Source organism: Brachionichthys hirsutus, chromosome 5 (genome assembly GCF_040956055.1).
Source record: "Brachionichthys hirsutus isolate HB-005 chromosome 5, CSIRO-AGI_Bhir_v1, whole genome shotgun sequence".
Taxonomy (NCBI): domain Eukaryota; kingdom Metazoa; phylum Chordata; class Actinopteri; order Lophiiformes; family Brachionichthyidae; genus Brachionichthys; species Brachionichthys hirsutus.
Genome location: NC_090901.1, coordinates 6,572,355 through 6,599,348, shown reverse-complemented (window position 1 = coordinate 6,599,348; position 26,994 = coordinate 6,572,355). Strand labels below are relative to the sequence as shown.

The 26,994-nt window shown below is 47.5% G+C and overlaps 1 protein-coding gene across 1 annotated transcript; it reads right to left on the bottom strand.

The window, feature by feature from the left end:
* Positions 1-1,057: 1,057 nt before the first annotated feature.
* On the bottom strand, positions 1,058-26,450 carry map1ab (microtubule-associated protein 1Ab). Its single transcript, XM_068739963.1, has 8 exons — positions 26,381-26,450; positions 25,482-25,583; positions 13,358-13,440; positions 12,788-12,925; positions 5,577-12,696; positions 2,169-3,557; positions 1,763-1,992; positions 1,058-1,321 (listed from the first exon to the last, which is right to left on the bottom strand). Exons 1-8 carry the CDS (start codon positions 26,448-26,450, stop codon positions 1,166-1,168), a joined length of 9,288 nt encoding a protein of 3,095 aa, XP_068596064.1. The 3' UTR covers positions 1,058-1,165.
* Between the last annotated feature and the right edge of the window lie 544 nt (positions 26,451-26,994).

The following is a 26,994-nucleotide window of genomic DNA, read 5'->3' as shown; positions in this document are numbered from 1 at the left end:
TGTGCATGTGGTGTGTTGACGGATTGGTCCTCAACATGGTGCATTGGGTTCTTTTACTGAACCCCCCCCCCCCCCCGAAATCACAAGCTAAAGGCACATGAAAGAAGCCCCCCCCCCCCAAACGCCACGCCATTTTATTCCCTGATAAACAACCCGGATAATAAATATGAATATTCCTGTTTCCCAGCATAACCTCCCTTCTGAAGGAATGAGCTAACGTTGCTACATCGATCACGGCTTGTTTGTTAAATGTTGCTGAACACGAGGGACGGACTCACGTTAATGTGCTGCATCATCACGAAATAAATCATTTATTTAACGTATCCTCAACTCAGGAACATTTTCCGCACACCGAAGTCCACGATACCGACTGAAAGGGGAGCCGTTACATCCAGCAGAGATATGTTGTGTACGATTCGTTCCATTGCCCGGCAACATTACTTGAACCTATTTGCGCTATAACTGCATTCCACACGTGATAAACCAGCTGAAGAAAGGGTTAAACCTATGCGAGCATCATGCAGCAGCGACGTCGTGAAAGCTGAACTTCAGGCGCCTCCTAAAAACCAAACCACAAATGACACGAGAAGCTTCTTTTTTCTTCCTTTTTGTTTTTTTTAAATATAACATTAATTTATGTCACTATTGAGTTAATCCGAAAAGCTGCCGAGCAGAAATGCTGCCGAGTATTATTGTGTCGTGCATGGACGAAGAAGAAAGCATCAAATCAAAGATTTAAAAAATTTCTACTGTTTTTAGAATAGCCTAAAACTATTACGCACTGATTCACTTAGAAGGCGTTTTGTTTTTGGGTGATGATGCTGACGCATTCAAATTAAAATCAAAGAGTTAAAAAACGTACGATCACAGTTTGATTCCTTAATTTCATTGTGTCATTATGCTTTTGTGGGAAAACAATGTCTGAATGTTGATCGGAGGTAAACAAATAAACATAAACATGTAATTGTTGGATACGATAACCGAGCCGTCACACAGAACACGTTTAGAACAGAATCTAGCGTACCGGTGGCTGCAGCAAACGCATCAAAGACTGGAATGACGCCGCGATGAAGCCGAGGATTCTGTTCGCTCTATCTCCAGTAAGAACTGATGATGATGATGATGATGGGAATGGCAGGGGAAGGTGCAGCAGCGATGGTGACGCTCAGAACTCAATTTTGCAGGCAGGAAAAGACTCATCCTGCATGACTACGGTGCTGCTGGAGGCCAGAACCATGATGTTCAGGTCCTGCTGTCTCTCGTGGGTCTGCTGGTACCAGTCCCGGGTCACCGGCGTGTCGTGGGTTGGGATCAGAGTGACCTGGTGGAGACAGGAGGAAGGGAGATTGGCCATCGATGAAGATACTGGTCAAACAAATCAAAGAATAAACATCCATGAAACAGTTCAACAGTTGCTTAGCTTATCTTAGCAGGACAATGACTTTATGGATTGCAGAACATGCCGAAAGACGTATTTCTCTTCAATGAATACATGTAAAATGACAAAATCCTCCATTTCTTCCTCCTCATTGATTTTAAAACAACTTTTATTTACATTTTCTGATTAACAAAAACCAAATAGACATTCTGACATGTTTTTTTATCCTTCAATCACAGACTTGCCTGGTATGAGATTAGTTAATAGCGACAGTAAATTATCCCTATATTTATTCTTCATTCATCATTACATACCTGAATAAAGTGATCATTAGGTTTATAATGTCACTCATAGATTAGAATCGCATCATCAATGAAGACAGACCTGTAAATTGGAGCCCCATTGAGCTTTTCCATCCAGCAGGGCATCCAGAACTCCACGGCAGGGCTCGCCACTTCCCGGGTCGTTCCCGCTCACCACGTAGTACGCCGCTCGCACTCTTTTGAAGAACTCCTGGTCCACGTTCTTGGCACTGCAGTGATTGGGCACATAGGCCAGGTCAACGTAGATGGGTGGTCCAGCGGGGACAGCTGAGATTTTCTGGGAGCTGTTGCCTGGATGAAAGATTTTAAATATTGTTACTGGGTAGCAATAGTGTTTTGTTGAACACTTTACTCGTACGATTCAGTTACTACGGAAAACAGGATCAGACCAGGTTGCCATTGGGGCGGCATAAATATGAACATAAATACCTGTCGTGTTGTATGAGAATTTGTAAACGCACCTGAACTACTCTTGACACCATTGACAAAACCTTTCCCTGGGTTCAGGATCTCACTTCTTGACCCTTGGGTCTCAGACATCTTGATCAGCTTGGAGCTTCTGTCCGGGTCTTTCCTCATGAGGGATGCCGGCCGAGGTGCGGCGGAGTCCTTGGACGTCTGCTTCACTGGAGTAGAGGACCTCTTCCTGGTTTCACCCTTACGTGCTGGGGAAGCCGACTTGGGTTTGCCCTTCCTGAGGCCTTTGGTTGTCTTGTGCTCCTTCTTAAGAAGTTTTTCTGTGCTGCTGTGGTCGTTGAGAAGAGTCTCTGGATCTACCATGCACACATCTGGGTGGGGAGGGTGGGGTAGAGGATCCTTCATTGGGGTGGGGAGGGGATCGTGAGACTTCTGAGCTGGCCTTGGGGATGGAGGATGGTGACTCGCTCCAGTTCCAGATGCAGATAATTTGTCCACTGGCAGATGTTCAGCATCTTCATCCGAGTCCAGATTTCCTTCTGCCGTTATGGATGGACACTCCTCAGTCTCCGGAGGGACGTCGGAGTCGGACTGCAAAGGCAGCGATTCGCTGACTGATGTTGGCGGTGTTTCTTCACCAGCTAGTGTCACACCCAAACCAGAAGGCATGGCACCAGGGAGCTGGTCTGCCCCCTGCCCCATGTCCGCATGGTAACTTGGAACCTGGTGGCGCCTCTGCTTGTGTGACCTCCTTTTTACGGAGTGTTGCTCCCGATCATCCTCCTCCCCTTCCTGGGAGTGGCTACTATGACTGTCCTCGTCACCAGAGAGCTGATGAGGACTTGGGTTGATGAATGATGGAGAAAGTTCTCCTTTGCGGTGCTTGTATTCGCAGGAGGCGTACCCTGTCTGGGAGGCGCTGAAAGAACTAGATCCACTGTTAAAGTCAGAGGGACGATCAGCCTTTGAGGCCCCTTGATCAGAGGTTTCTGTGTGATAAGTATCTTTTGATAAGGATGCAGAGGTGCCACGGACACTGTACATCCATTCCATTGCTTCCTCATCATCGTCACCATCATCGGGCCTCTGTAGGAGCTCCCAGTCAGATAAACTGCTCTTTCTCCTGACGGCTAAACTCTCCAATTGCTCTCCCAACAAGCTTCTTTCCTCTGCTGCTTCTCCGCACATCTTTGGATCCACCTTCTTTTCAGCGATGCTGTCTGTACATGCCTTTTCCTCCAATATCTTATCATCAATTTTCTCCTTGTCTTTATCAATCCTCGTCATGCTGGTTTGTAATTTGACGTCTCCGTTTTGTATTTCTTTATCTGAAAGTTTTGCTTCTTCCTGTGAAAGCGCAGCATTTCCAGTGGACTTTTCATCTTTATCTTCAGGCTTGTCCCTTTTTGGTATATCCTCCTCATCCTTTTTGGACACATCTGTTGTGGCACATGTGGTTTTGTTAACTCCACTATCACTCAGTGGATTAACTGAGGCAGTTTGTTGAGTTGTTTCCATCACTATGTCAGATTTAGGCACTACAGAACAGGGTACGGTGTCTGTCTTTGTCTCCATTGAGTGTGTCGTTCTTTCTCCTATGGAAGACTCAGCTTTTGTAGAAAATGTCTCCTTATGCTCAGCCACTTTGATTTTTTGACATTCAACATGACATGGTAGGTTACTGTCCTCCATTTCAGGTACACCATGCCCTTCGTCTTCAGCTGACCCTTGGGACACCCTGTCAGAGCAATCAGCCCTTTGGGGGGGAGAGAGATCAACACAAACCTCTGACGTGGATGAACTCTCTGACATTTTCACAGGTTCGGCACTTTGTAGAGACGCTGCTGCAGAAGACATTGCAATCTCAGTCTCTGGCATGTAGACGCTTGACTTTTCAGACTTTGCAGAACCACTTTTATCCTCAGGCTGAGCAGCGGTGGCAGACGCAACAGCAGGAGGTGCCTTTGTTTCATCAGACTGGCTGGTTGAAGGTTTCGTTGTCACCTCCATGTACTCAGCTCTCTGAAAACCTTCGAAATAGGATCTCGTAGAGTCTGTAAACGACGGCTCGTCTTTAGCTGGAGTCGATTCAGAGCTAGGTTGCGTTGCCGAAGTTTGAATTTTGTCGCCAAACTGTTGGCTCCCAACAGCAGGAGAGAGCTCTGAGGAGGAGTAACTATAGGACGTGGTAGAGAATGTTGAAGAAGAATATGTTAAGGAGGTGTAGGTGCAAGCCGAGGAAGTCTCCTCATGCTTCGTGGGGTGCTGCCTGTCGTCTACACTCCTTTCTCGGTCGTCTCTTTGGCTGTGATGCTTGTCGTCGCTTAGCTTGGATGGCTCAGCGGCGTGATGGGTCTCCCACGTCGATTCCAGTTGACTCCTCTCGCTGTGATATTGCTCAGGTGATCTGCTCTGTCCTATATCAGCATAGTTGCCTCTTGGTGGAGAGGTTGGACACGATGGAATCTCCGATTCTGAATGGTCAGGTGGGCAAACGCTTCCTCTTATGATGCTTGTGGACGTTGGATGAGAAGTTTGTCCTGTCATAAAACTTAACATTGAGGAGAATTCATCTCCATTTCTGACCACAGAGGAGGTCAAACCCTCCGACGAAGATAACCTTCTCTTTGTGGTTGGTTCAAGAGACAAATGCGACCTATCTGCATCGTCTGATTTCTTGGTGTCGGGGAGTTTTGAGGCACCTGCAGTTGTAGAGCTCGTTTCCATTCTGAGGGCATTCGGGTCTGGTGAAGGACTCCGTTGGCCTAAATCAGCACGCTTGGACACGACTGTATAAGCAGCTGCCTCGTCCTCTTTCAGTGATTTTGTACCAGGAGGTACTTTACTCATGTCTTCTTTGTCTTTCTCAACGACTTCAGAAGATGAGCTACGTCTGCAGATTTCTTTTTCAGACTGTTCTCTTGCACCTTTCTCCATATCTACATCACTTAATTCCTCCTCTTCTTCCTCCTCCTCATCCTCATCTTCATCGTCGTCATCGAAATCTTCTCCCTCTACAAGTAGCCTTTTATCTATCAGGCTGTCAGGAAAGACTAACGTGGATTTGGTGTTGGTGGTAGAGCTGCTGAGTAGACTATTGTCAGATGCCAAAATGTTATCATCTATTCCATGTCCTGAAAATGTACCAGCAGAAGCGGTCCTCGAATCACTTGAGGCTCCTTCTTTCTCTAAAGGCGATGCTTGTTGCGGTAAAATGTCCTTTTCCGCAGGTGAACGCCGACCAGATGGAGATCCCTCACATTCACGATCAAAGGACTCCAGTTTGTCTTTGAGCGGCTCTGGAGATCTATCTCTCTCTTTTTCCGCTGTTCCCTTATCTTTGAAATCTCCAAAAGCTGCGGGACTAGCGGAGACTTGGTCCGATCTGCTCCAAGGCGGAGACGGTGCTTGTCTTAATGATGAGCCGGCTGATTGAACTCCAGTTGTAGAAATCTCACCACTTCCTTCCTTTCTAAAAACTGCCGTGGCACTTTTCATATCCTCTTCCTTGTGCTCTTTCTCAGATTTCCCATGTTTGCTCTCCTTGGGACAGAAAGAATAAGTCTCCTGAAACATCTTGTTGTCTTGCATCTCCACAGATGCAAAGCTCCTGCCAACATGAGGTGCATCCGGCCAGTCTTCCCTTTCTCTCTCTTCCTTTTGGCCTTTCTCTCGGTCTTCATATTTAGGCGAGGCACTCGGGCTAAGGTGGCTCGTCCTTTCGCTCTCTGTGAGGGACACCGGGCTGTAATCGACTCTACTGAAGGACAGAGGCTCCTCTTTGTACTGATCCTCCAGGAGGAACATGTCTCCTGCAGCATCTGTCTGACTTGTTCTTCGATTATCATCAATGCTGAAATCAGAGGCGTGCTCGAAACCAAAGGAAACTCCATTTTCTTCTTTGGAGTCCGGGTCCCTGTCCTTTGGAACAGGCTTTTCATACGGATCATATTTGGACGCCACAAAGGTTTGCTTTTCGGCTCCTTCCTTCTCTGACTTAACTGTCTGAACACTCTCTTCGGAGTCCCTTTCCAACATAAAATATGAACAAGGCTGTAATCCTGGAGAAGCCACCTCTCTTTCTCCCTCCATCTCCCTCTCAGCTTCTTTTCCTGGTCTCTCCATTGCTTTTCCTGTAGAAGCGTCTCCTGAGCTCGTCTGAGGCGGTACCTGCTTCTCCGGTTTTGTTTCGTCCACGCTGGACAGGCTTCCGCTGCTGGAAAGCGTACAGCTCTTGGGTTGACTGTCGGTGCTTGAGACTGTTGACAGAACAGGCCTTTTCTCACTCGACACGGACATCGGTTCCGCTTTCACGACTGCGACACCAGAAGTTGTGACTTGCTTCGACTCCTCCGTCGACGCCACTGACTCAAAAGCTGGCTCTGGCTGAGCAAGTGGTCCAGATGCGGTTCCTGCTTTCACAACATCTCTACCTGCCACAGGTGGAAGTCTGGATTCTTCTTTCCTGAACTCATTGGCGTCTTCATCAATGGAAGGTTCTTGCATCGTCAGTGTTGGTATAACCACTGTCTGCTCGGATGTTGCTGGTTTGGTTTGGGAAGGAGGCGGGCCTGCGGAGGACATGTCACGTTCTGATTTTCTCGGCTCAACTGACAAAGGTCTTGAACCTGCACCTCCCATACAAATGTCCTCGTCCTCCTCGTCTTCCCTGTCTTCATCTGAGGACTGCACAACAAATGCAGGTTTGTAATCTGGCTTCAGCGTCATGGTTTCTCCTCCTAGTCCAGGTTGTTTAATGGTCTTGTCCAGGTCTTTCTCTTGTAACTCCTCTCTCTCCCATTTCTCCTCTTTGGTGTGGTCGGCATCAGAGGAGTCACGCTTTTCCTTCTCATCTTCTGATTTTATCTTTTCATCTTTGATTTCTTCCGTGCCATATGTGTATTCTTTTTCTTGCTCCTTCTCCATTTTCTGCTCTTTACTCAGTTCAGCAACATGTGCGTCATCTTTTTCTTTCTCCATCTTCTCGTCTTTGTTCTCCTGGATGTGGCTGGGAGACAAACAGACGCCACCGTTCGCTGGTTTCAGGTTCTCGGTTGCAGTTACTGAAGTATCTTGTTGCATTGGAATCGATGTAGCACCGAAGGTTTGCTGAGCTCCTGGAAGCTTCCCGGAGACTTCCTGCTGGAAAGGCTGATCAGGAACATCACAGATAGATTTAATCTCCTCTGAGGTCTGAGACGCTGGAATTTCTCTCATTTCATCATCCTTCTTAGAGTGAGACTGAAAATGATAATCATCTTTTTTCTCGTCTTTGATGCTAAATGCCGGCGTGAACATTCCCGTCTCTGACTCCTGTTTGACGGATTCAACTGCGCGGGTCTTTGTTTCTTTGTCACTCATTTCCTCCCCCCTTTCATCTTCTTTTTCATCTTTTATATGTTTGGTAGAAATGTCCGTTTTTTTAGACTCTTCGCTGCCCTTTGCTTTGACAGAATCTTCTACGTCACTCTTCTTCCGTTCCATACTCGTTAAGCAAGCAGTGATTTCACTCTTTTCTTTCCCTTTCTCCATTTCTTCCTCCTTGAACTTCATTTCTTTTTCCTGAATTTCCTGTTTTGGGATTTCTTTCTCCTCTTCCTTAATGACTTGTACATCAGCTTTAACGTCTTTCACCGCTACCTTCTTTTCCTTATCCACGGGGCGTGTTCCACCGGTGTCGACGTCTTTCGCTTTATTCATCTCTTGCCATTTGTCTTCGTCCATCGCTGGTTTGCTAACATCTTTGTCAGTCTCTTTTGCTTCAACCTTGATGAATGAAGCAGCAAAATCTTCATCTTTACATACTAACACAGGCTCTTCCTCCATTTCCTTTCTTTCTCTCTCCGTTGGCTGACCAGTGGAGGAATCTCCTGGACTCTGTGCTTTATCTTTCCCCTCTGAATCGGAAGGTTTTATAGCAGCAGTATCATCTTTTATAGTGTCCTCTGTTTTGCTTTCTTCTGCAGATTGGAGGGTGAAGGCTTTATCTTTGCTTGTTGTTCCGTCTTTCACATGCTCTTTGGATAGTTTTGCTTCAGAGTTGTCAACTTTACCGGTATCTTTCTCTTCTTCGAGCTCTGCGGTTGGAAGAATCTCATCTTTGTGCAACATCACTCCCTTTTCTTCCACTTCGGTGACGCTGACAGACGAGCAAGCCTCTTTAGAAATCGATTGGTCCTTTTCGCCTTTTGTCGAAATGGCTGACGTCTCACCTTTACTAGTAATTTCCTCTTTGGTGATTTTAGCAACAACGTTTTCTGGCATCACTTCCTCTTTGCTTGCAGAAACATCTCCCGCTTCCTTCTCTTCTTCCTCTGCATCTTTGATGTCAGGTGTTCCTGTCTCCATCTTATCTTTACCTGGCTCCGTAATCGGTATATCATCTTCCCTCGTCTCATCAATCTCTTTCTCTTCTGTCTTTACAGCGCCAATACCAAACATGTCAATCCCTTCCTTCATCTCCTCTTTCCAGAGCTTACCCTCTGACACATCTTTTTCAAACATCACCTCAGTAATGTCACCTTGAGGTTTGAGGTCAGCATATTTCTGCTTGTGCTCATCTTGGGTTTGTTTGTCTTCCAAAGCAACGGTTTCTATATCCGTTTCTTTAGTAGTTATGACGTTAAGAGTGTGGTCAGACTCTTTCTGCTCATCTTTAGCACCTCTATCAACAGAGACAGTGTCCTCTGCTATTTGCTGAGCTTCGATGGGCTTAATATCCGATGTGAAATCTTTCTCAGCCGTGAAGGTCTTAATGGCAGGAATGTCTTCCTTGATGACAAATGTCTGTTTCTGTTCATCCTTGATTTGTGCGATACTAGAGGCGTCACCTTTTTCTTTCTCTTGTTCCACCTTGCCAGTTTTAGCTGCATATTTACCATCTTGATGATCATCGTCGTCCAGGAAATAGCTCTCCCTCTCTGGAAACTTTCCTACTTTGGGTTCTTCCTCTTTGAGCCTTTCATCGGCCTCTTCATCGCTTTGTACAGACGGAATGAGGGAATCTCTTCCTGACTCCGGCGGTTGGTCTTCCGCTGGGGAAACGGCAGGGAATGTTTCTGCCTGCCTGACTTCATCTTTTGGCATCGCCGATGTCTCTCTTTCTGCCTCCTTCGCTGCATCTCCTGAAACTACTATTGTCTCTTCTGTCTTTTTAATAATGTCTTCAAATAATTCCTCTGGTCTTTGCAGCTCTAAGTCACAGAACACATTTGTCCTGTCTTCCACCGGTGACTGACAAATTGGAGAGTGGGCTGCACTTGGTGGTCCAGACTGTGGAGGGGAGGCCATTTTCACAGTGATGTCGTCCGGACTGAAGCAGCGTTCTTCACTCTCTGAAGTTATGGAGTCTGATCCAAAAGGTTTCGTAGGCACAACAGATGAAATGTCTTTAGGCGCAACTACATCCAGATTTTCCTCTTCGACCGGAAGGTGAACCGGTTTGGTCTCCTCTAAAGGCTGTGAGAATGGAGACACTGAGCCAAGAGGCTTTCCTCTGTCTTTACTCTGTACTAAATGAGATGAAGCATAGCTCTCTTGGAGTTTGTCAAGGGAAATGTCAACATTAGGGGTTTGGTCCTCCTCCTCCTCCTCCTCATCTTCCTCCTCCTTATCAGGAGCATCAGGAGAACCTAACTTCACCTCTGCAACAGGAAGCTTTAAGTCATCGGATAGAGACTTGGATTGTTTGTCTTCCTCTAAAGAAGGCGGGGAAAGCGATCCCACAGAGAGTGGCTGCTCCTGGGCTTGGGAACCGTCGGGCGGAGTCGCCAAGGCAACCAGAGTTTTTGGCGGTTCCGCAGCTGGAGGTGCAACAGATGCAACAGATGGGTCTTCAGTGACAGACGTAGGGAAAGAGGACACTTTGTCATACTCTGTGATGGATGTTGCCGAGGAAACATGCTCCTCCTCCGCCAGAGGAGCAGTGATGATGTTGGTGAAAACTGAGACCTGCTCCTGCACACCTGGAATGAAGCCTTTCTCGGGCGTGGCGGCGGCTTGCATCGCCCTCATCCCGTGAATGTTTACGAAGGATCCCGTTTGATCTGGAACAGAGATGTCGTAAGCACCGACGTCGTACTGAAGGTGTGGGATCCTCTCCTCGGCCTCCTCGTGGATCTCCTCGTCGGAGATGGTCTGTTCTGTCTCTGAGTAGCCGGGGATAGTTTCGTCTTGGAAGTAGGAGGCTGGCTCGGCTGCAGCGGCTCCTTGAACTACTGAGGTTATAGGAGCTGTGGTCCCTCCGACATGTGACAGGTAGCCCTCCTCCTCTTCATCTTCCTCTTCCTCCTCCTCATGTTTGACTGAAGTTGGAATGTCAGTGGTTTTGGTTTTAGCAACCAATTTTTCTTCAGATGTGAATTTGATCTCTTCATCTGCTATTACGTCTAAATCTTCTACCTCTTCAAGTTCTGCTTTCTCTACTGCTGCCTCCTCATCCTCCTCTTCCTCCTCCTCCTTGTACGGAGCCATTTGTAGTTCAGTCCGTGCTGTAAGAGCTGGCCGAGTTTCTGATTTCTCCATTTCTTCTATTTCGTGTTTCGTGTCGAGCCCGTCGTCCGTTGACTCCTTCCATTTTGATTCATCTTCCTCTTCGCCTATTCCCATATCTTCCTCATCCTCTTCTGTTTTTTTCACTATAGTCTGACATTCTTCTTCCTCATCATCCTCATCTTGACTTGCTGCACCTTCATCTTCAAACCTCTGGGACGGTTCCATTTCTCCCTGCTGTGTCGACTCCTTGTCTGAGACCTCCGTTAGAGGAGATTTTGTTCCAGGACTTTCAGAAATAGTTCCTCGTGCCTCCTCCTTTTCTTGGGTAAGACTTTGTGCTGTCGGCTCCAGTGAAATCTTGTTACTGTCCGTTGGCTCTGCTGATACAGCCAGAAGTTCAGCCTTTTTCAGCTCTTCGTAATCTTTGGTGAGGTCTTCAGGAGGCGAGGTGACAACAGCTTTTGTCTCCTCTTTCTTTGCTTCAGCAGATTCAGCCTTTCCTGATTTTTTTCCAGCCTTGGCTTTGCTTGACGCTTTAGCTTTATGTAATGTCTTCCTGACTTCAGGTGTGAGCGGCTTCAGGTCAGGCTTTGTAATTTTTCTCAGCTCCGGTTTCGACGCGTCCTTCTTTTTGCCCTCCTTTGACTTAACATCCTTCCTCTCATCTTTTTTCCCGGCGTCGTCTTTCTTGACTCTCCTGATCTCTTTCTTTTCCTTGTCCTTTTTCTCATCCATTTTAGACGCCCTTTCTTTAGGGTGCTTTTTTAAGGATTTGTCTTTCATGAGCTTTTTCTTTTCTGGAACGTCAGATTTGGATTTTGCCGTTTTAGTCTCTTTCTCCTCTTTCTTCTCTGATATACTTTCCTTTGCAGCGTCACTTTTTGCCTCAGTTGCAACGGACACATCATCTTGTCCTTCGGTTTCTTTCTTTGAGGGCTTTGACGTGGTCTTTGGGGAGGACTTGAGGCTCTCTTTGCTTTCTGTTCTTTGTTTTAACTTGCTTTGCTTAATAACAGAGGGAGGCCCTCCTGATGCAATGTCCTTTTGTGTCGCTATAGGATAGCGCAAGAAGTCAAGGTGCTTCAGTTTTTCTAGGCCCTCCAGGATCTTATTTTGTGGTGCATTACCAGGAAACAGAACTCTGACTATCTTTTCTGCAGGGTTGGCAGGGAGCCACACGACTAAGGCGGTGACCGAGGTCAGGTAGGGCACGGATATTTCCCCTTCCTTTCCATTGGGCAGCACGATGCCAGTCTTGGCCTTGCTGTTGCCAGCCCACTTCTGCATTAAAAACTGCATCTCTTTACTGTCTTTGACCGGATTCAAAATGTACATGTCTAACCTGCCCACTCCCAACTTGTGGAACAGAGTAATGGGCTCGATGGTGTTGCCGACCACTCGACATAGAGGCTCCGGCTTGATTCCTAGTCTGTTAAGGTACTGTAAAGTCAGTGAGGCCTCCTCGATGCTGCGCTTGACTTTGAGATTAGATTCTGGCATGCGAAGCTTCTCTGGCACGTTAAAGAAAACCACTCCGAGCTCAGGAGAGATCAGGTTCTTCATCCAGTCGCTGTAGTTTGTGGAGCCTTGGGATTGCTCTTCTTCCTGCTCTGCTAACTTCCTCTGGAGCAGCCCGTTGATACCTGGGAGGTTGTCAGCGCCGATATGTGTGAGCAGGATCGAGTCAATGCGGTCCAAATGGCGGACGAGCTTCCAGAAGCATGATTTCCTTTCAGAGCCGCCGTCCACTAAGATGTTAAATCCGTTTACCGCAAAGAGAGCAGAGTCTCCTCGTCCACCGGGGAACATGTAGCAGCATGGCTTCGACAGTTTCAGGAAGCCCCCGGAGGTGGGTGGCTCCAGGAGGTCAAACGGTGAAGGGACGTCCACTGTCTCAGAGACGTACTCTGTGAACTCAGTGATGCCCTCCATCTTTGGGAGAACGGGCTCTGGATTTAGTTTGTATTCCAGGAGCTCCTGCAGGTTCAGCTGCTGTCCCAGAGAGCTCCAGCCAACCTCCCCGCGGCAGGAAACGGTGAGCGTAGCCTGCTGCTTGGGGGTCGCCGCGCCCAGTGATTCGCTCACCTGTGAAGGGACACGCCCAGATTTAAAGAATTCATTAATGCATGGTGTACATTAGACTATTGTCAAGTGTGTCAGATTAGATTCGTCTCACCCCGGGATCAGCAAAGACGCACAAAAAGGTCTGGTGGGTGAAAACCCCAGTTTGAAGAAGAAGGCCACCGTGATCCGAGCTTTGGCCACTCAAAACCAGAAGCTTGTGTCCCGCCGGGTTTGTGATGAGAGACCGGATCTGGGACACGTCCATGGGAAAAGACCAGCGGAGACAGGAGGGCAGGCAAAGGTGAGGGAACAACGGCAAGTTTAGGTCAGATTGAACCATGTCAAGGTTAGAAAGCTCTGACAATAGAACACAGAGAAGGTATTTTTATTATCATTCATTGTTGATGTGGATTTCTGCACTGTCATCAGAATTTAGAATATCTTTGAATTAGAAAAAAGACTTTGGATTGCTCAATATAAACTTTCTTCAGCTTAAGCATCTTTTCCCAGTTGTTTCCAAGTAAAGTAAATGTAGAAACATGGATTTTGAGCTCTCTAATATTGATATAATTTGTAAATTTGCATCTCATTTTTGAGCCAGCTCCTGGTAGGCCTCTGTGTTCCAGTCAGCCGGATGAAGGTTACCTCTTTTCTAATTATAGCCTGCCGTACAGAACTCTACCTCTGATAGGACAGCGCCTTCTGAAGGGTTGACAAGCACCACGGTCTCTAACACATCGCTTCTGTGGTGGAGAGTTCTTTGTCCTGAGGAGAAGAATAGAAAACGTCATAAATAAATGACTTGAAATAACGGCGCCGCTTCAGGTCAGCCGCGGAGCTGAGCCGTCTGGCTCTAAGACGTCCCGCTGGAAGGCGTCCAGACCTCTTACAGTCAGCGGCACTGATTCTGCTGCATTCTGCTCTGCATGTGGGGCAGTCGCTATAAAGAGAGAGGCAACCCACTTCTGCACCAACACAAGAACTAAAGTCGGAAATGGAAAGAGGTCACTGATGTCTGTTGAGCAAAAAACACACACGCCTGGATCCATCGGCCTTTGACCTCCGGGTGGAACGGATGGATGCCTGCAGGCTGAGCGTTCGACTGGTACGACGCTACACTGCAACAACAAAGACGCTTTGAGAAGGGACGACCACACAGAGGGGAACCGCCGCTGTCCGCCTCCAGTCCAGGTCCCGTTCGGTGCCAAACTCAGCTGACGGACCGGGATCTGAGTCGGTGACATCACTGCCTTGAAGGTCAGAAGGTTTCCTTCTGGTTTTGTCGTTGTCGCTACTTCTGAGGTGGAATCGCATGAGCGTGCATTTAACGTTTCTGCTGCACGTTTCCCCGGATCATCGGGCAACATTGTTGTCCGCTGATAAATATAAAGCCCGGTCACAGCTGGTGTGTTGTTTCATCTCAGCTTCTGTTTGCGTTACTTTTCACCACAACATATCCTGATGCGTGTGTGTTACCAGCTAATTTATGTAGCGTAGCATCCTGCTCAGAAACCATTGCCGAACCCACACAACCTGTTTTCTTCCTGCAGAGATCAGCCTGATCTCCAACAGGGAAGACGGATGGATTTTCCAAAGACTTGGTGGGAATGGCCTTTTCTCTGCCGTGCGTCAGACACGCCTTGATTTAAACACTCCTTCAAAGTCCGCATAACGCCACCTCAGCTGTTTCCAAGGCTGGAATCCGTGCAGAGGTAAGAAACCAAACATGCTCGCCGTGTATTTGGGTAAGGATAAGAGGAATAATTCAGGCTTCAGGCAAAATGTCGTATTTGTCGATCCTGCAGCAGAACAGACTTCACACGACAGTACCTGAATGGTACCGGACCTTTAGCACTCTGCTCTTTTTATTTTCACAGATTACAACATCCTGATGACGCGAGTCTGCCCCTTGGGTCTCGAGATCCGGACAGCGAGAAACTAACGCTTCCTCAGGCAGTCCGGCGGCTGCTCCAAACGGGCCTTTAGAACACAGCGATGCTCCGCCGAGTCGCCCTTGTCTATTGCCATCCCAGACAGAGAGGAAGCGTCATCCCTTCACGCAGTGAGTCTCAAACCAGAGGCGTTTTGGGAATCTCATGCTCGGAAATGGGCCGCAGGTTATTTTAATTTCTAATAGTTGATACCGGGGTCAGTCGAGTTGCCAAAACCGATACTGATCATTTATCATTGCCAATTAATAGGCTTGTTAAAGAAGCATTTACGCCCTGTTTGGACCCGACATTTAAATACACCCCGATTGATCCGATCCCAAGGGAACGGCCCTGATTTGAACGATCCGTTTTCTCCACCAAACTAATGGTAGAGGCTGAGCTGGACCGAAGCATCTTGGGAAGTGAACTCAACATTCCCTCTCATGCCAGGTGGGAATCGTGACTCAGAACTCAGCATGTCTTCCTCCGCTGCCCTGCTTGTTAAATATATCCACGTCCGAATTCCCCGATCGGGAACGCTCTGTTTAAAGGCAGTTAAACGGGGGCGCTGAACGGCCAAGGCCCGGCCGCCGCGTTGCTCCAGTTAGCATGTTCCACATCTACGGTGGCGCAGGATGCTCAAGGGACGTGAAGACAGAAATGACTTCACTGTGACCGCAGCATGAAATCAGGCCTTCCGCTCAAAATGTTTCATCAGCAAGGACACCTCCTCTGAGAAATCTAAAATAATGACATAAAAACAAGCGTCAGGCGTCGCTGAGGAGCAACAACAGTCGACGTTACGGGTTAGATGATCAGGATATAAAGCGGGATCATTACCCTCGCCGAAGGGGAGGCGAGGGTATTGCAATTGGGTCCGTTTGTCTGTCTGTCTGTCTGTCTGTCTGCGCGCATAACTCAAAAACTAGTAACCCAATCGACTTGAAAGTTTTACACAAGCAAGGTTTTGTCCGTGGCTCGGTCCTCCCCGAGAATGGCGTTGATCCGGATCTGGATCCAGATTCTATAATTATTTTTACATGATCTGGAATTGTGCCTGTGCTGTAACATGGGAGTGTCACTTTAAGAGGGAAGGATACGAATGGCATGATGGGAAAAAGAGTCCAGAAGGAGTCTTGTAGTACGTTCCGTAGCAGCAAGCTAGAGCAGGTTTGGCCCCTCTGATCCGGAAGCCCTGTTTAGTCTATTAGTCTATTGGAGGCGAGGGTCTGCAATCTCTGATTGTCTTTCTAGTTTACATTTGTTCTGCTGGTAGAGAGACGTAATGTCCTCAAACTGTCAATACGTCAATCAATACGTTTATTGAAAGCAGACGTAAAGTAATCTGACCACAGCTCCTCTGTTAAAATTGAACCCAGCAAAATTATTACATTTTAACATTAAAATTCATTTATGGATTCAAACATCTGTTAAAAATCAACTCTGATTCACTTTGACTTTCCATGGTTTCTGTATAAAGATACCAAGAACAATCTAGAACCTTTTGGTGCTGATCCAGATCAGCATGTGGACGGTGTAGATCCAGTTAGGAGGGGAACGAGCTGCTTGGGGGAGGTCTGTGCTCTCAGGGTGATTTTCCAGTTGTTTATGCGTCACATTTAATCACCATTTAATAATTAATCAAATTAAATGTGTAATTCTGCCAGCGGACACACAGCCTAGACAGCCCTAATAAAATATTTAAAACCATTTTCAAAAAAATTCTCAATCCGTTCAGAACTCCTTGAACCAATCCTATTCATTTATTTCAAATAGTTTTTTGTTTGTTAATGGCATTGCAGTGATGTTTGTTGTTTACACATGACTCTAAATAACAACAACCAGAGCAGCAGTGGGAAGCAAACAGACGAGACAGAAAAAAAGCATGAAAACGCTGCTGGAAAAGGGAAGCAGCAGGATTCTGGCATAGAGTCCTCGTCCACAGCGTGCCAGCTATGACATCACCACCACCCCCTGCACTCGTCCCGCCGTCTAAAGAGGCGCTGGCGGCGGTTCAAACGGCACAAAGAGTACAGAACAGGACTTTAAATGAAACCCCTCACATCATTTCTCCACACTGTCTAATAGAACTCATTTTTAATTTCTTGTTCATTCCTTTTTCAAATGCACAGAGCAATTAAATTCATTTGAAGTTCATCACGCAACGGCAAATATTCCATCGCTCCAGTTGAGAAGGGAAAGAGGCATTCCCTTCCCAACAACCTGTAGGAGATCTCAGGCTTGAGAGCGAGAGGACAGGAATCTGAAGTCACGGGCTGTTAAATTGGGTTTACTGGATTTACTCTGAGCTTGAAAAGCTGCCAGCGAAAAGGTTTGGGTTGCCGGTTGGTTGCTTGGCAATAGCAGCTTCCCAGAAACAGCAGCTTTGGGCTGACGATCCGGTCCGACTCATCCAGAGACTTCTCTGACTAATCACAGCGTAATGATTTCAATTCTTTCTTGCAGTCGGAGCTCTCGGAGAAAGTTGAGCCGAAGCTCGAAGGAGCGTTCCAGTGTCTTTCTGGGCGGGGCTCCTCGTCGATTCGGATCACCTCGCCCGCGGGCTGAAGGCTTCTTTCAGGACGATACGAGCTTTTCAATTTACTTCTCTGCTTGCAGCTTTTAAAACAGGCCGGTTTGGGTTGTTGGTATTTCAGCTGCCATCTTTCTTTCACGAATGCTTTGTCGTCTAAAAAGAACAGCGCCGAGACGCAAAGGCGGAGTCTCAGCTTTGTCGCAACCCCGTGGAGGTACTCCCTATCATACCCGGGTTAATTGGACGACACGGCTCCTCCGTAATTATCTCGTGGCTGCAGAGTATTTTCGACTCAGCGAGACGTAGGTCGTTGGGTGAAGCTTCTATGATCTGCTAACGCAGCGTTTCTCGTGTCTTTACGATGACGTTCATTCACGTCATAAAGCAGCCGCTCGCTAAAAGCAACAGCTGAGACGAGGGAATCGATGTTTGCTCCTCCCCTCTGAGGGAGGAGTGCCACGCCGCTGAAGCATCGGCTCCACCCTGCAGCCCAACATGGCGGCCGTCTGTGGCGGGAGTCCGGTCCGGTCTTTTTCTGTTTGTCATCGTTTCCTGTCTTTTTCCTGCTTCGGCATGCAGCATCCTCTCATCGCTTTCACTGTCGTATCGCTGCGTAATGTCTTTTCACCATTCCTCCATCCTCTTCTGTTTCTGCTCCGGGAGCCTCGGGGTGCAGAAAAAGAAAGGCAATTGATTTTGAACTGGATTCTGATCAGTGCCCGACCCACGGGATGTGGGTCGGAAGATAGCAAATCGCTTCCACGATGAACAAATGACGGCGGGAGCCCTCCAGTGAAGAGCAGCTGAGAGCCGATTGGTCGACGAATGCAGAGAAAGGAGATGGAGAGTGAGGCTGAACAGATTCTGCTTCTTCACATTTTCCTTAACAGAACCGGGCCTCCGATGGCAACGTGGGGGGGGGGGGGGGGGGTTCTATGTCGCATTCGTCGCAGAGAGTCGAAACACACAAACACAGCGTTGCTGTTTTCTGTGTGTCGGTGCAGAACCGCTGCAGACCGCTCTGGGTCAGAACCGCCTCTCTTTTTCCGGGTGTCCTTTTCTCCTCTTTCAAAACAGACAGAATCGACACACATTTATGTTTCAGGCATCGTGTATCTGGACGAACCGATCTATTTCCACAGGAAGCAGGATATTTTCACAACTTGTGCAGCGATTATTGACGCTAGCAGCAGTTAGAGGCTTGTAGCATCTACCTTGTATTTTATTTCTGCCCGAGTCACATCAGGCAGAATTCAATTTCTAGTTCCTCGCCATTGTAACGATGGTGGCGCCCATTCTAGTCCTGGACACGTCAGGAATTTTAATCACAGATTAAGTAGATATTTTGAACGAAAGGAAAAGTTGAATTATTTTGAGAACCTTCAAAGTTTCTGAGCTCCAGATCAAATTTCATGAGATGAGATGGAACAGATTTAGAGTTGAGGGATTAAAGCGTGAATGAAATCGTTATCCTTCTATCTAAAGCGCTAAAAACGAGGCCAAAAAAGGTGCATCTCTGGTGCGACTGTTTATACCGTTTGCCAGCGATTGATGGACGAGCCAATAAAGTGATTTTAAGCCGCAGGCTAGGCTAATTTGCGAGCAGGTTTCCTCAAGGCAATAAGCCAGCAGAATGATGATGCCAGCTTCCCGCATCGCCTCACAATTCAGCACACTCCTAGTGTTTCTGAGCGGCGCTCAGCTGGTGCTCTTATCTGAACCGAGCAGGTAGGAGCTCAAATAAGAAAACATCAAGAGCACGACTCTGCTAGAAGTCGCTGCAGGGCCTGCGGGAAGCAGATAATGGCCCCGTGGGAGCGGGAAAGTTAGATCAGCCAATCACCTTCTAGGAAAACTGAAACCTGTAGCAACGGCTCTGGACCGCTCAAAGTCCGACGGGCACGAGGAGAATCTGGTTCAAGCCGATTTCAGGCGATTGCTTTGACACAATCAAGCTGGTGTCTGAGTGGAAATCCATTTAATGGCCCCATTCCGGCATTCATCCAGCGACTTAAGACGGATAACGCTTCACTAAGGTGACCCGATGAAGCGTGGCGGCGATCGTGGCGGCTGCACGCCGGGCTCCATCGTGTGGTTCTGGTGGCGTCAAACCATTTAAATGGCACGCGGGGGGGAAGTGTGACTTTTTATCAATGAACTCCACCTACATGCGGCGCCCGCCACGTGATCCAGACGCTGCGATAAACCGTGCCCATCATGTTCTCCATCTGAATCCCAAATCCCTGCAGCTTAAGGGACAAGCAGCTTCCTGTAGCGGCCTAGAGACCCGGAAACTGATCAGTCAGTTTTCTGATTGATTGACTGGCAGATTACGTTCATCTGAACTGACTCGCTGTTTCACCCGACGACCGAACTGACAGAGGAGGAGATTAGCTTCCTGCTCGGCGCCGCTGCGTTTGTAGCCGTTGATAAAACATCGCTCTCATTTATTTTCCTCGCCGCTGAGATTCAGATCAAGAGTTTTAAAATCTGCTCCCGCCCTTTTTACGCAGCTGAAGATTCGGGAAGTCTGAGACGACTTCGGCGCCGGCTCTCCCTCTGGGTCACCTGCCGAGGCCCACAGCCCGTCCTACGGCTCCGGCAGAAGCCTTTTACTGACGTGGATCCGGCGTGGGGACGTGCGGACTAAACGACGACTCGGCACTCCTGATTCACCGGCAGGCCGAGCAGCAAAGCTAAATGCGCGTTATTGCCGAGTCACCTTGAGGATAGCTGAGGAACGCTAGCGGCGCTATTAACGCTAAATTTCCCAGCATGCCACAGGGCTCGCCCCTAAGAAGTATCATAGATCTAATCGACTTGGTTCTAAATGGTTCTAAATGGAGGTTTGGACATGCTGGGTTTTGTCGTTCACTAAAAGGCTCCGCCCCCTTTAAACAAAATCAAATGATAGGTTCCTGCAGGCCCTGGTCCCACCTCTTTTTAACGTTTTCTAAAAATGTACGCTTTAATTCCCCCCCCCCCCCCCCCCCCCCAAGTTAAAATTGAGATTAGAATGCTGCAGAGTGATATTCATGCACACACACACACACACACACACACACACACACACACAGGCTGCTTCTATTTCTGCTGAGTCACTGGAAGCATCCAGTCCCAAGACTCAGTGATGAGGATGATGAAGAGATGAAGATGAACTCAATGACACAGACGAGGGTGGCTTCGCTGCGACGGCAGCTTTGAATGAATCATCACAAAACCACATTTGGATAACAAATGATGACTGAGTGTAAACACACACGCACGCACGCACGCACGCACACACACAGACACACACGGGTGCCAAATGGAAATGAGTGTTTTTCTCTCTCGTGCGTGTGTGTGTGTGTGTGCGTGTGTGCGTGTTTTATTCTGCACCCCCCCACCTCTCTAATATTATGATTTACAGTGACTCGGCAGAAAGAGGCTAATTTTAGGGGCTGATCCAGGACGCCTCCATCATCATCCTCAAACCTCCCTCAGCAGGTTTCTGATAACTATTTGTTTATCAATGACGATGATCGATCTGTAAACAACGGGCTAAACAGACACCTGCCCTGCCCGCCGCGTTAATCCCGTTACTTTGGATGAAGATCGGACTTTCACTAATCCGTGCCTCCTCTAATCAAGGCTTAACGAGTTCCGGCTGTCGCACGCTCCATGCATTTATCCCTTTACGCGCCATCAAAAACGCTGCGTAGGAAGGAGCCGCTCGTGGAAGCTGCATTACGCAACAGAATCAGGCGAAGGAACGCAGCTTTTAAAGGTAAACGCAGAAGACAGACAGAGGGACGTTTAAAGGTGGACGCAAAACACACGCACGAACACGCAGCAGCCACCGCACAGCTGAAGACACGCAGGCAGGGGAAAAAAGCAAAAGCATCAGAGGAGTGTTTGACGGTTTACGTACCGGAATGGACGGCGAGCCGCTCCAGCAGAGTTGTGAGACTAAACCCGGCGAGGAGGTGCGTGTTGGTGCGTCAGGAGGAGGAGAGAGGAGGTGCGTCAGGAGGAGACAGGAGGAGATTTGGCACAGTCGGAGCGCAGCGCGCAAGGATGCGGCAGCCTCCGACTGTGGACCGCCCGTAAAGCGGCGAGCGGGTCTAACCGGGGAGGCGCGCAACAGGATCACACGCTGCACCAGCAGTAACCCGTTCACTGCCGGGGCGGTGCGGGAGGGTGCGGGGCGGTGCGGGGCGGTGCGGGGCGGTGCGGGGCGGTGCGGGGCGGTGCGGGAGGGTGCGGGAGGGTGCGGCTCGGTTCTGGTTACGCGTGGTCTGTCAGTGCGTGGCTCTATGCGCCACAACAACGCGTCTGGACAGCCCGACGATTGTGTTTCACACGCACACGCACGCGCGTGCTCGCGTAATCGAGAGAGAGAGAAAACATCGCGAGTTCACACAAGTTTGACCTCCTGGTGGCGCTACAGGACAGATTTATTTTGGAAAAGAGGGAACCCGAAACTCTGTCTTAGGGTGCTTTCACACTGGCTGTTGGCTCCCAAGGGAACCGAGTCCTCCTGGTGCAGTGTGAAAGCACCCTTATTAACAGTTGTAGATTAGGTTTGATTTCGGACCGGAAACAGGGAAGTAAGGATCGATCTTCGCTTTGATCTGGCTCCGATCCTCACCTTCTCTTCAGAACTCGACTGCATTGCACCAACAGTCCAACCCGCCTGTCACTGAAGTAAAACCTATACCAGCTGATCAGATCACCATTCATGAGACAATTAGGCCACGCCCCTCTGCCCGCCCCCTGATCTAAACGACCAATCACAGCATCTGAAAGAATGCCTGCTAATAGATGATGCAAGTTGGTAAATCTCAGTGTTTTCATGAGTAAAACTATGGAAATGTTTGAGCTCTGAAGAACTTCTTGGAGAGAATAATACTTTACTGTCAGACATAGCGGGGAAGATGATGCACGACTCTCATATCTTCCTCTTCTCCCCTAGATATATGCATGATGTAATTATTCTCAGCCGATAAAATAATTGTTAATTCTTTGCTTTCCTCGGATAAAATAAGTTCATAAGCTGTACTTTCAGCACAGCTGAAGTTCAGATAGACTAAGATGCACTGAGCAAACGCGGGAGGCTTAATATTCCACGGCTCTAATGAGATTTGTTGTTAAACTTGCAGACTTTTCCTTGCTTTCGGAATCCGGGTGTAACGTGCTGCACGTTATAATTCTGTTATCATCTTCTGAAAATGTAAATAGCAAACCTTCCACGTCAGAGACGAGGCGTTTACTTCTCCGGTCGAACTGTCATCTAAATTCCTAAGATTCCTAATCTCGTTGTATTCCTAATCTCGTTGTATGTCCACATGTAATGACAATGACGGCTTTCTATTCTATTCTGCTTGATTAGTTTTATAGCACCTATGAGAGCTGTGGAGGTAGAGCATGATATCATAAACATGGCTTCTTCTCCTCCTCCTCTCCTTCCTCTTCATTTGTAGAGCGTTCTTAAGTCAATGAACGTCCTTTCTCTTCGTATCGGCTTTATGCATTATTTATTTATTCATGTGGCTAAAAATAAGACGGTAAATTACCAGGCTGATAAATTACATGTCGTGTTGTGCTTCCCTATTTGGCTCACTTATTCCCCTCTTCTTTGTTCTCCTTTCATTTCTCTCCATCCCTCAGACTGCACTGACGGGAAGCCCTGGGATCAATATCCAGGCGATCAATAATTCAACAGCTGCTTCAATCATTTAGAATGCAACGAGCCGCTTCGTGGGAACTCCTCCCCTCTGCTCCGCCCGCTCTCCATCCCTGTTCTCAGACAGGTGAAGCGATTCATTATTAAAAACCCGCAGTGTTCCAACCCTGACGTGGAATTAATGAATGGATGCTGACCTCCTTCAGATCTGACATGTCATTTCTAATTTCCTAAAGTTTGTTCCCACCACAAGAGGAATCACTGCTAACGTTTGCATTGCTGCTAGTTATGGGTATATCCACTGTAGCTGTGACAAACAGAAGTGACAGTAGCTATGCTACGTTAGCAGTGAGTCTTTAAGGAATTCTAAACACTTTTATGACAACTTTGGACATTTTACCTGAACAAATGTCGTCTCTCCCCCACCAGATTAGCCGTGATGAACTTCCTGGTTATTCTCACTACAGAATAAATTACCTGTGAAGCTACCAGTGAAATATTCCAGCATAGTGTCGGGTGTGCAAACATTCTCAGAGCGATTACAGGAGAGACGATGACGCTGCATTTTGAGCATGTGCTGGATTAGCATTAGCGTGCCGTGCACGCAGTTGTAGATGGGCTCAGTTCCATTTAGCTCATCTCCAGACTTCTCCAGAGATCTCATCAAATAGCGTTCAATCGTTTAAGACAAGACATGTCATTTTCATCTTTCTACATTAGCATGTTGTTAGCGGCCATGCAGCTTCTTTTTATTCTGCGCTGTGTGGATTTATTTACTGCTGAAATTTGCTAAATATAAGGAGCTGCTGGTTCCAAAATGTAAAATTTTCATTTTAAAATCCAAAATGAAACTCACTATGTTCAAATAAAATAGTCTCTGAAAGTCACATTTATTTGAAAATTGAAATGTATTGAAATACCCATGAGCCTCGGCGGCATGACGTAACGGCACACTAAACAGGATTCTCGTGTGTGTGTTCAAAGGTTAATGTGACCCAGAAGTGAGTCTCTGTGACCTTGTCTTCAATGAACGCATCATCAAATCCCACGAGAGATCGATGACCCCGCCCCATTCTTTCCAGTAACAACACAGGAGGTAACACACACACACACACACACACACACACGCACCGCATTGTGACAAGGACAGAGATATTGCAGGCTAGGACAATTTTATACAGCAATTAAATTATAATGCTGGATTCTTTAAAGGTAGGCGGGCCTAAAAACCACTGGTCCCGCCCGCCTGTAAAAAAACAATCAAACAAACAAAAAACTCTACTACCCCCTCAAGAGTTATCCATTCCCTGATAGATTATTCTTAATTTTATCAAGATTCCTTCAATATATCCTGAAAAATGAAAGAAAAATATTTTTATTTATTTATTAATTGATCATTTCTGCATCGATGAGACGAGAATCCGTCAAAGGAGCGCAAACAGCATCCTGGCATCACATCTGCCTTTAACGGCCGATAAGAAGCTAATGGGAGGAGGAAGAGAGGATTTCTCGGGATCGTTTGTCGGATCCAGATCCAAATAACATTCCGGATCAACCAGATCCGCACAGGTCTAATCCCAAACATGGCCAGGATGCTTAACCCTTCTGCTCTGTCTCTCTCGGGGTCTTCAAAGTGTTGGGAAGGGATAGAGCGGTCGCTATGACAACAGCCACAAAAACCCGGTCCCCAGACGCCGAAGCAAATTCATCGAATGTGAGTCTTGAATCACTCCGCCGCCCCCGGGTCGACTCTCACCTCCACACATGCACGTCTGCTGATGCCATGGCGTGCGTGTGTGTGTGTGGTGCGTGCGTGCGTGTGGATCGAACTATTGATTCGTTAAAATCTATTTCACGTCAACCACACGCTGCTTGAGTCCCAACGCGTCAGAAGCATTTGAAAACACCTGAACTGACTGGAAGGAGGTGAATTAATATTCACGCGTTAACTCCATCCTCCATTGTTATAACGGTCGGGCTTAGTTGAGAGGCGTTAATTACACTTTGTGGCTCATTTATAGGCTTCACGCTGAGGCACGACTGGCTTCTCATTCTTAATATCCTTACTGGCATAAATAACACAACATTAAATATAATGATTTTTACAGATTCTCCTAAAACTGAAGTTTTAATTTCGCATCATGACTTGTTATTGGGTGGCGCCCCCCTCCTGGTGAGCCTCCACATCGTGGAAACAAGAGGAAAACTGCAGAGAAAAATGAATTCATCAACTCAGAACGAATCAATAAAGACAGTTAATGAGTAATCAATAATTAATCGGTGAGGGATCTCTGGTAGTCATAAACTAATTTATGTCCAGATAGTGTTGTTAAATATGGACTCGGCCCAGACTTCTCTGGAAAACCATCAGAGCTGCGAGGTCGTGAAATTTGGACTGAAACTATAAGTAAAGTTTTAATATCTGACTATTACAGTTTTTCTCAGTCGTTTTGGTGAAAAGTCAAATTGAATCAGAGTTTCTGTGTATTTTTACCTGTTTTTTATTCCATAAAAGAGTTTAAAGCAAAACTATTTTCTCAACACGCGTCCATAAAAATGTTTGATGTCGCAGTTTTGTAATTACCCTCATTACAAACCCGATGCTTTCACCTGGTCCACACAGGTTTTCTAAGAAAACGTGACCCAAACTGAGCAAAGATGACGTCACACTGACCTCTGACCTCAGAGGAGAAGTGGGCGGAGTGTCGGGTTATGAAGAGCTGCAGCTTCTGGTCAAGGTCGCAGACCTTCAGGTCGATGTCCCAGGATCGAATTCCTGCCGGGAAGCAAAGGAAAGAGGTTTGCATTGTTTTTAAATCTTTATATTCCGGAGTGTTGCTATAGAGACAAACTGATCACTTTGAAGATGGAGCAGGTAGACAGGAAGTCACTTATTGCATCACCGGACTAAAATCAAATCGGGTCTATTCTAAACCTTGTCTGGCGGAACGAGCCCGCGGGTCGCGATCCTGATCCACGGGGCAGAGGAGATGTGCATGTCCTGGGAGGCTGGCGTGATTGGATGCGGTTGCCGTGGCACCGGACCATGACGCTGCAGGTCTTTACATCGTCTTCAACTATCAGATCAATGCTGCCGATCTTAAAGGGTCTGAAACTAATGCCCGAGTGGGAGTTGTGTTGTTGTTGTTGTTGTTGTTGTTCTCACTGTAGATGCAGTTTTGGAAGGTGACAGGAAGACGCACGTAAACACAAACATTAAAAACAGGGGCGTGAAAACAAACATTTCTTATTGCCCCCCCCCCCCCCCATTTATCATTATGTTTACATGTTATTTTTGTCACTCGTTAAGTAAATATTGAAAAGCAACACAAACAACGAGTCAAAGAAGTTGCGCGTCTTTAAATCCCTCGCGTGGAAACAGACCCTCCTCCATCCACGACTTCTCTACGCAGTTTTAGCTCCGTGGTGAAAATGCGTCGCGTCCCGCGGCGCAATGCTGCAGCGGAAACACCGGACGCTGCGTGGAAACATCCCCCCCCTCCCTCCCTCCCGGTAATGCTTCCAGCTGCTGACTCACGGCTGAAGCACCGGGCCCGTTCCCGCATTACTCACCGCGCTCTATCTGCGCCTTCACGGTCTCCAGCTGCTGCTCGGTACCGATCGCCCCGATCACCACCAGCATCCGGTTGAGCTGCACCCCGCGTCGCCGCGTCCCGCCTCCCGCTCTACGTCGGTGGTGTAGCGGGTCCTCGGACCCCGGCGGCGCCGCGCTGTATCCCTCGTCCTCCTCCACCACCGGCAGCGCCCCTCGCACCGGGATCTCCATGGCAACAACATCCGGAGCCGATGCTGGACCAGATTCCATCGCTATGACAACTGATGGGTGAGGAGGATGCTAAGAGGTGAGACTCATTTCCGGTTTTTGTAGTTTTCAAAATAAGAGGGGTTCCAGGCAATGGTTAAAATTTTGCTTTTTTGTACAATATATTTAGCAACTCTATTAATTACTTCTCTGTGACACTATAGTATCTATAGAGGAATGCATGAGTAAATTGTCTTGTTTTATATATACTGTATATATATATATATTCTTTTGGGCCTGTCCCAGAACCCCGTTCAGGTTCGACAACGATCCAACAGCTCCCTCTAGTGGAGAATCTGGATACGTTGAGATTCTACCACTTTTAACGCTTCACTTTGTTTCGTTTTTTAGAAGAAAAACCGAA